This window comes from Lepidochelys kempii, chromosome 2, assembly GCF_965140265.1.
Source record: "Lepidochelys kempii isolate rLepKem1 chromosome 2, rLepKem1.hap2, whole genome shotgun sequence".
Lineage (NCBI taxonomy): Eukaryota > Metazoa > Chordata > Testudines > Cheloniidae > Lepidochelys > Lepidochelys kempii.
Window position 1 is genome coordinate 83,561,182 of NC_133257.1, and position 9,862 is coordinate 83,571,043.

At 40.6% G+C, this 9,862-nt stretch overlaps 1 protein-coding gene across 4 annotated transcripts in view; it reads right to left on the minus strand.

Moving 5' to 3' along the window:
• The window catches only part of THOC1 (THO complex subunit 1), a 35,140-nt gene extending 25,993 nt beyond the window's left edge, over window positions 1–9,147 (minus strand). Inside the window, exons 1-9 of one of the 4 annotated variants that reach the window (XM_073331436.1) lie at window positions 8,983–9,147; window positions 8,007–8,080; window positions 7,847–7,907; window positions 6,407–6,473; window positions 4,856–4,974; window positions 3,524–3,572; window positions 2,854–2,949; window positions 2,461–2,543; window positions 961–1,034 (exon numbers count right to left, since the gene is read on the minus strand). In XM_073331436.1, the coding sequence (XP_073187537.1) occupies window positions 961–1,034; window positions 2,461–2,543; window positions 2,854–2,949; window positions 3,524–3,572; window positions 4,856–4,974; window positions 6,407–6,473; window positions 7,847–7,907; window positions 8,007–8,080; window positions 8,983–9,030 (671 nt within the window). In that variant the 5' untranslated portion in view covers window positions 9,031–9,147. Of the gene's footprint in view, window positions 1–960; window positions 1,035–2,460; window positions 2,544–2,853; window positions 2,950–3,523; window positions 3,573–4,855; window positions 4,975–6,406; window positions 6,474–7,846; window positions 7,908–8,006; window positions 8,081–8,982 lie in introns of those variants that run through there. The other 3 variants (XM_073331435.1, XM_073331437.1, XM_073331438.1) reach the window with 3 other exon arrangements.
• Between the last annotated feature and the right edge of the window lie 715 nt (window positions 9,148–9,862).

Sequence of the window (9,862 nt, forward strand, 5' to 3'; positions counted from 1 at the left end):
AGTTAGAAGTCAAGTAGCTTGCAGTTTATCCTCTCTTCATGCACCCCCATGTTGCAAGCCAGAAAATAGAGAATTTCTTTTAACTGTTCATTTAGTATTTTGAAAATTAGTAATAAGTTAGAAGGTAATTAGTTTAATTAAATAAAAGGCTTAAACAAAAACTTAAGTCTTCAATTACATTAACTGAACTGAGGACATTCTATAAACCCATAGGCAATAACTGTCAGTTGTGGGTTATTGAAGTTAGGCACCAAATAAGTGGCTTGATTTTTCAGAGCCATCTATTTAAATGGCAAACTTTGTATACTCATATTTGAAAATTTTGGCCTAAGAACACTTTGGATAAATATTGTTTAAATGAGATAGGCTGGTATTTGGATCCATGAAGAAGTTTTATTATCCGAGGCCTTGTCTATACTATTGCAGTAGGTCAATCTAAGTTACACTACTCCAGCTATGTGAATAACAGTGAAGTTGATGGGTGATGCTCTCCCGCTGATTTACTTTACTCTTCTCAGGGAGCTGGAGTACCAGAGTCAAGGGAAAAGCACTCTGCCATTGACTTAGCAGGTCATCACCGGACTTGCTAAAATCGACACCTGCTGCATTGATCACAGCAGTGCTGATCTACTGGTAAGTGTAGGCACGGCCTGTCTTATACAGTATTCAGTTTTTAAGTTAAACACCACTATCAAATGCTTGTTACTGTATTTTTTGGTAACATCAAAAATGTGGCTTCTTTCATTATTTGAAGACAATACTGAATTAAAATTAATGTGAATACTTAGATTGGACTGGACTATTTTTTTGTTTACATTAGGTCATAACTGTTTAAAGAAAGGAATAATTCTGAATACAGCATACAAGAATATAGTTTCTAAACTAAAACTTCAGTTTTCAATCTACCACCGCATGCTTTCACTTCATAATTTTAAAAGCTAAACTAAACTTTAAGCTCACCAACTTGTAGGCGCTTCATCATCTCCCATTTCACCTTCTTCTACTTCCATTCCTTCATCTCTCTCCTCTATGTGCTGACAGAAAGGGGGGAAGAGAGTACACTCTAAGCGTAGAAACTACATATACACGTTTGAATCTGCAGGTCATTCTCATTATTCCAGTTTCCTAGACCTTCATTATTCATTGGAACCAAAACAAAACATCCTTTGAACAGTTTTTGGTTTGTTCATTCTTAAGCCAGGTCTTCAACTAGCAACTATTAGAACACTGACGTAGCGTTGCGATAGGTAAGGTAGCGAGTGCTGCAATTCGCATTTTAAGTAAACATGGAAGTTTAAACGGGTCTTGAAATGTGATGACTTGTAAAGAGAATTCCCCTTCACTTTAATCCTTTCCCCTCTACAGGCCTGATCCAGGACAGCCTCCGTATGAAGGAAGGGTGCATAAGCATGTGCTTAAGTGCTTTCCTGAATCGCAGCCTATATTATTTTTTCCCTTCTTCCTTCCCCATCTCTTGGGGAGTTACACTCAACATATGCTCCAAAAATGGAAAACTGAAAAAATTAGGAGCAGTCACCTAGTTTAACTTCTGGGACACAAAGAGAAATACAGGCAGATACAAAAGAGAACATCAAGGAGGAAAAAGCTCCGTCAATAGCATACACTACGGTTTTGGTCTCTTAATAAATTCCAGATTTTTCTAACTTCCTCTTTTTTTTAAAAAACTGCTTTAATTTTTGGTTCAGAAAATTTAGGACAACACTGAAAGAAAACCTCTAAGTTACTGTATCCTACACTACTAGGTCCCTCTCACAAATACATATATATTGTGTGTGTGAGAGAGTGTGAGTGTGTGTGTGTGAGAGAGAGAGTCTCTCTCTCATATTATATATATATATATATATTCATTCTGTAATGGACCATTCAAGGGCGGACTCCCTGACTTCAATGGAGCTCTGAGAGGGCTTGTACAGGCCCTGAATCTGCAAGTCAGAGAGAGAGTATGCTAGCACTGCAGTTTCACAAGTAGTCAGGTAAAGCTTATTTGATTAAGATATTAACCCTCAAACCTCAAGTTAAAGGTTCAAAAATTCCCACATCCCATCCTACCTATGATTGCTGACAAAGTGGGTGAAATACATGTTAAGTTCCAGACCAGAATGATGTTTTATAGAAGTATATAATTCTAAATACTGGCTAAAAGTGGTTGTGATTATTTTGTGCCAGCTCTCCTATAGTTTTTACAGGTTTCAGAGTAACAGCCGTGTTAGTCTGTATTCGCAAAAAGAAAAGGAGTACTTGTGGCACCTTAGAGACTAACCAATTTATTTGAGCATGAGCTTTCGTGAGCTACAGCTCACTTCATCGGATGAAGTGAGCTGTAGCTCACGAAAGCTCATGCTCAAATAAATTGGTTAGTCTCTAAGGTGCCACAAGTACTCCTATAGTTTTTACACAAATTTTCTGCAGACACATGGAGCATAATGCATCAATTCTCACCTTCTGTCCTAGAGTGCTCTCTTGTTCATTAGTATTGAAAACTGTGACATTTTCCAGATTAAACTGACTTTGCAAATTGAGTCCTGCAGAAAAAATACCAACTTTTAAAAAGAGCAGATGTGTCAGTCTGGGAATTGATGAAGTTCATAAAGCCAGCTCATGATTATTACCCAACATACAATAGCCAATCTGTAGGAAACAAATCAAGTAACAATTTCTGTTTGTATTTATAAAAAGTGAATGATTTTTAAATTCTATGTTAGACACATATTAAAGTCAAAATTAAAAGCTGATTTCTGGTTAAAGTCAATTTTGTTTGAAGTAGGATTATTAGAGACTGGAGTATTTAATCTTTTAAGCTACTCTTCTTTCATGTGAAATACACAATCTCACCTGACTTCTCTGAAAGAGGAAATAATCTAGCCAGGAATAGCTGAATTCTTCCACAGAAGACTGTGTTCTGTGATTTAGATAATCTTCTTAGGAGATCTAAATAATGTAAAAACGAGAAAGCAGAGATAAGCATTAATGTTATCACATGTATTATCTCCCAACTTTTCATCCATTTTGTCTCTAGAACTCATTTTAAGAGTTCAGACAGGTGGGATCTCCATAACTAACAAAATAAATTTGAGACATCTTAAAATGACCCTTTCTCCCTCAGGCCTCAAATGTTTTATCTAATGTGTTCTAGTGGACCAAGTCTCTGAATTCCCACAAACCAAGAGTCCTAAAACTGTATTTAAAGATAATTGCAGGAAGAAGCCTATTGGACCACTCCTTCCAATACAGCCTCTGGCAATGATGAGGGCTCAAATGTTACTCAGAAACTTTCTTCTAGCGTCTCTCTCTCTCTCCTTCTCTGTGATAGAGAGAAATTTCCCCATAATCAAAATGAAGCTCATATTGAACAGCAAGGTCTTGAGTACCTACCAAGACAAACAGCTCATCATTTTAAAAACAATTACAGAAAACAGTCTAATGTGACTCAAATATTAAGACCCTAGCTTTGTTCAGTTGTTTTTGGACCTGCATTGCACTTCCCTGAAAAAGTGCTACTCACCGTTGCACATTCTCAGCAGGTAATTCTTTCCAGCTGAATAAAATGTATTCTGAAAAACAGAGCAAACGGATCAGTCTCATTCGGAGGATGCTGCAAATCTTCAATAGCTTTTGTCTTTTCAACTCAACAGTACAGATCACATTGATATTAGAAATAAATCCATCTGAGTCCTTCCTGTTCTTAAACCTCAACAGCGAATTTCCACTTATTTAAGGAAGACTCCACAAAAAAGTCCCAAAAATTCCAAGAAAATTTCTAGTTCATAAAGTAACCCAAGCTTAATGCCAACCTCCATACAAATACAAGAAATGCTGGTAATTCATGTGCTTTTTCGGAAAGGCTCTTTACACAGTGAGAAATACTGATTTGTAACCCATTTTTTCCCCTGTGTTTTATGTATAGATGTAAAGTTAAGAGAAGCACATAAACACAAGATTTAGAACAGCATCAGCTGACAGTAGAAACCTGCCAGTACAAGGAATGAAATGGATGATGTTTGGAATGACAGAAACCTGTCTTGAATGGCTAGGAGGTCACATTTAGATCAAGGAACAGAGAACAATTATTTGATAGTACTCGGAAGCTTTTTATGGATAAATCTGAAGAGCTGCCAACACTACAGATATTGTAAACGTTGAAATTTTGGGCTGATTTTGAGGGGTTCTCATGACCATGCAATAAAACTGGAAACTCAGACATATTGTTTGAAATGCCCAGTTTCCCCTTCAACTTCTGAAGGCTGCTGTTCTTGTGCTGCATGCAGTGCAGAGCACTGGAGCCTGCACATCCTTTGGCTTTGGCAGTGGCAGCAGCAGATTCACCCCCACCACCAACCACAATCTAGGAAGGGAGAGTTACTGAAGGAAGGAGCCCAAGGGAAGCCCCTTCTCCTGCAGGCTAGAGGGGAGGAAGCTGCTGAGGAAGGAAAGGGGGAGGAAGAAGCGGTGGGTGCACATGGCAGCTGAGGCCTGCATTTTGCGTGTGCACATTCTGTACACATTTTGAGTTGAATTTCCAATCTGTTATTGTCACAGACCATTTGGGATAGGCAGGGGATTTAATAAAAACAAGACAGACCAAAAAGATGATTTTTTTTTTTTTTTTTTTTTAAGAAATCATGATTTTTTAACTCAAAGTTAACAGTTCTGAATCTGCTATACTTACAAGCCTACCTTCTGTGTTTCCTATAAGCAGGCAATACTGACAATATTTATTCTATTATTTCAACACAAAAATAAAAGACAAAATCCATCTTGTTAATTGGTCAATCATTTATACCTCCATATCATCATCTTCAGCATGAACGAAACACACTTTGGAAAAAATACTCACCGATTTCCATGTAGTGACATTTTTTTCGACAAAGGTAAAAATTTTGTCACACTGATCCAAAGGCAGGCAATCCAGAACATCTCCCAGAAGAACAAAAGGGGTTGATGCTGTACAGATACCTTTAGAGAAGGGTGGGAGTGCAAGGATCATTTTAGTCAGAAAGACTTGCACCTAATAACTGTATTAACAAAGATGGAACGAGGAAGTTGCAAAGTATCATGAGAAAGAAGTTACTAAGAAAAGTCAGAAAAGGTAGGGACTAAAATATAAATTCTTCTGTTTTCGTGTGTGTGTGAGAGAGCACAAGTATGTACAGTACCTAGCATTTCATAGGTACCACTGTACTAAAAATAAGATACAGTAATAGTTATCAAAACTTGGTAGGTCCCCAAATTAAGAGATGTTGGAATTTTTGTTTAAATTTTATTACAATTAAAAGGTATTGGGCTGCTTTTTTCAGAGGAAGAAAGTGAAACTATAGTAGGGCCTACTGCTGTAAGGCTTTTTGAAGTAGAATCTGCCCTCTACCAAGAAACAATTCAGAAACGTCAGTGTTTTCACCACTGAGTGACTAATTCTTCAGAATTGAAGAGGCAGAGCCTCATATTCCCTCCCCCCCCATGCCCATCCTCCTTTTTCAGACTTCCAATTTAACCGTTCTACTTCTACTTCAAAGATAAAGCTTTTGATGATTGTTATTATTGTCATTTAGTCAAGTGACTATTACAATGGTGCTCTGATAAATGGATGCAGAAATTACTGAGGTACACAGCATATGCAACCACAGCTAAATGGTCACACCTTACACTGATCATTTATGAAATACAAACATTTTGACAAAAGATGATTACTACCGTTCATATAAAATTTTACTCAACAAAACAAATATTTAACAGGAATACACTTAAGTGACTTATGTATTTCCATTCATAAACAAATGGAATTGATGACCAGGGGTTCTATGCAAGAGGGCTTCCACCATTGTCTCAATTCACATTCACAATTCTAAAAAGACATTGTAAAGACAAAGACTCAAACACTACAACACAGTTGTGTTGCAGCAGGTCAGTTACTGCTGGGGGACCAGCATGGAAAGCCAGGAGATAAGTTTCTGTTCCAATAAGATGTTATAGGACATTGGTCAATTAACCTCGCTGTCTCTCTCTTCTCAACAGTAAAATCAGGATAACAAAACCCACATTTGTAAAGAGTTTAGAGATCCATGGATGAAAAGTGCTATGTAAGTGCTATTACAACCTGAGAGAAGAGTTCAGAAATGAACTCAGATTCCCACTATGCTTTTAAAAAAGGATCCATTCCAATATGTACAGCAGTTACAAGTTCAGTTAGCAGAAGTTAGGCAGCTGTCCTATGCAAGAACTCTACTACTGTTAGATCACCATAATATCTTAGCATCTGTGCAAACAGTTAAGCTAAGGACCATGCACTAGTGGAGTTGACGTTTGTAAATACTAATGAAAGAGAATGATATGGTAAGCACACTCAAACTTATACCTTGTATCAGGCTGTTTCATATAATTACTCACTCACCATCTGTAACTCCATTAATAGCAAGAGAAATAATAGCCAAGACATTTTCACATGAGGCTTGGTTTATCTAAACAAATGTAAGACAGATTTATTACAGAATTCAAGTAATTTGTACTATTTTGATCAGATGCATTTACTAAAGCCAGAGAAAGCTAACGTCTTGTTTTACTTAAGTATATTTTATATTACAAATGTTCAAAATCTCACTATGAGCACAAAGAAAAGTCAATGTTCATCTTCCCATGAATTTAACCACACTAGGAAGTAACATTCAGTAGCAAGCATTTCATATGAAACTAATACCAAGTTAAACTCATGCAGTTGAGTGACATTTCCTGATTACTTTTGGTCATTAAAGACTCTATAGCACATTATGCATGGCCAGTGCTATTTGGAATACCCTTATTCCAACATGTGTAGTTACAATCTCTCTAGATTTCCTCTGCAATTTCAATGACCTGATACCTTTCATAAACAGTGGAATGGTAAATTTTAGGTCCATATTGGTATGGCACTCCAGAGTGTGAAAAATCCACATCTCTGAGCACTGCAGCTATGCAGCTGTAACCCCAAGGGTAGATGTAGCCAGATTTACAGAATGCTTCTGTCAGCCTAGCTGTTGTCGCTCAGGAACATGGAGCTCCTACAGTGATGTAAAAACCCTTCCATCACTTTGGACTGTGTCTATACTACGGAGTTATGTCAACATAGCTACAACTATGCTGCTTAGTCCCCACAATGTAGACATGTTGGGTGCTATTAAACAGTTAACATTTTCCCTATCCCCCTCCCCCCGAAGCATCTGCATTTTGGCTGCTGGGTGAAATGATTTTCTATATATTTTGTATATTGCTTTGGAATGAACGGCAATACTATTCTAATCGAAGATTAAAAGGCCCTTATGAGCCTACACTACAAAATGTTAGGGAATGTGCAACTTTTTTTTTTTAAAGTATTTCCTTTCAAAGGACAGAATGAAATCCTATAAGTCTACACTCTGCTAGGTATTCTTTCATGCAAGTTATTGTTTTCAGTTTTGTTTTACTCTTAGTGTATTCCTTCAAGGGCTAAATAATGAAGAAAGCAATCTCCTAGATCCTATATAAAAGCTGTTATCATAAATCATACAGATTTATAATTTGGAACTAAAGTACAGATTTTTAAAAACTACTGTAAACAATAAATACTTTGAGAGATTTTATAAACATCACTAGACTATGAGACATTTGTGAAAGCATCTTTTAACAGATAATTTTTAAAATATGGCAAAGTGATTCATGTTTCCAACAGATATCCTAATAATTTCTGAAAGTTTTTACTAATAGCCAACATAGTACACTCAAATGGTAAATAAATGTACACAAGTTGTACATTAATACACAATATACAATTTCAATTTGTATCAACAAATAGTTACAGTGATGTGAACGGAATACTTACAATTTCCTCTTCTAGAACAACTCTGAAAGATTGATCCAGGGTGCATTTCTTTTCATTTTCACTACAAATAGTAAAGTTTTAGACAGTACTGATGAAACATTCAGGATAAATAATAATTAGTTGAAAAGACATTTTTAAAAATGAAATGATAACTCCTTACCTCCCAGGAATCTGGTTGAATGCATTCAATAAGGGTTTGATAGTTCTGTTGGTCAAAGCATCTCGAGTAGAATTCTAAAAACAAGTTACGTGATAAAATAAGTTGCAAGTAACTCCCAGTACGAAACCAGAAGGAAATCAAAAGTAATCCAGATAGAGGAGTCTTTTTTAATCTGACAGAAAAAGTTAAATACTAATGCTCTCTTAACCCGGGGGGATTACCACAGATCAATTTCCAATAACAACAACAAACGTACACAATTTGGTGGGTCATAATGCCACAGAAAGTAATAACCTTTAAAAGCACCAAAACGTACGTAAAATGAATTACGCCACACACTAACATGACTGACGCTACAAGTGATACAAAGGCCTGGTCTACTTACAAAAGTTGCACCGGTTTGACCAGAGGCACGGTTTTAAACTGATTGAGCTAAACTGGTTCAAGTTTGCCTGGGGACACTCGTACGGGCTTAGCTCGCAGCGGTAAACCGACATAAAGTTGCCCCCACAGAAATTTACACTGTGTGTTTTGTTTTTTTTAATTGATTAAACTGAAACTGCTGCAGGTCCTACGTGCAGCCCCGAGACCCAGCACCATTTGGTGGCCCCCGTGGGAAAGCTACCTGCGCAGAGCCCTCTGTCCAGGCCCGGCCAGTCGGGAGAGCTGCTGGGTCTGCCGCTGGCTGGTCCACCCCCCGCAGCAGCCGAGTCACCTGCCCCGCGGGTGTCGGGGGGACACACCCCACGGGCGGGGCCCAGGAAGGCGGCGGCGGCGGCGGGCAGGGCCAGGGGACGCGCGAGGCGAGGCGAGGCGAGGCGCGGCGCGGCGCGGCGCGGCGCGGCGCGGCGACCCCCCCCCCCCCCGGGCCGGAGGAAGCAGGAAATGCCTGCGCCGGGCTCCGCGCCGAGTACGCGGTGGCGTACACCGCGCGCCAGGCGAGCCCGCGCCTCGGCTCCGCGCCCGCGCTGCTCACCGTGAAGCGGAGCCGCGCCTCGGGGAGGCTGAAGAGCGGCGGCGACATCCTCCCTCCGGCAGCTCTGCGGCCCGCGCTTATGACGCCATCGCTCAGCGCCTCGGTGTCGAAACCATAGAGAGCGGAGCTAGAGCGCCCTCAGCCACCGGCCTGTCGCGCCCCGAGGGCCAGGGAGAGGTAGGGCCCCACCCACCAGGCCGGCTAGAGGGACTCCGGGGGCGGGGAACGGAGCGCGGGGTCACGCGGCTGTGAAAACGTCGCTTTGTTCCGCCTCCCTCCCGGCGCTGCCCTGTGCGAGGCGGGCGCCTCCCCACCTGCCCGCCCCCGGCCCCGCCCCCAGGGCCGCGCCGCCTGCCTGCGCCTGGATGGTGTTGCCGGCACCCGGTGCCAGAGGCGAGCAGCAGCAGCAGCAGCAGCAGGAGGGGTTCGTTGCCCGGCGTGCGTCACCCCAGAAACACAGCGGGGTGGAGAAGCAGAAGAGTTTATCTGGAGCTCCAAAGAAGGTATGGGGGAGAAAAGAATCTCAAATCCTGCACACTGAGCAGGCAGAGTCGCATACCTTTATACTCCTTATCTCTATTGCATTACACATCAGCCTAGTAAAACTGCTTTATATGGGTTACAACACTGTTTTTTCCGGCAACCTTAACAAGAATTTTAGCAATTCAAAACAACAGCACAGCCCGCTTAGCCTTGCGATTAATGAGGCGAATAAGCGGTTATGGCCTTGTAGCTGATTCCTGCCGTTATCCTAACTTGGCGCCAGCAAAACCTCCACGAAACAGCTCTGTCTGCAGCTGCAGCGTTATTTTGGGAGTACAAGGGCTTTCTCAGGCCAGCCAGGACTGAATTGTGTGAAGGGGGGTTAAGAAGGGCACCT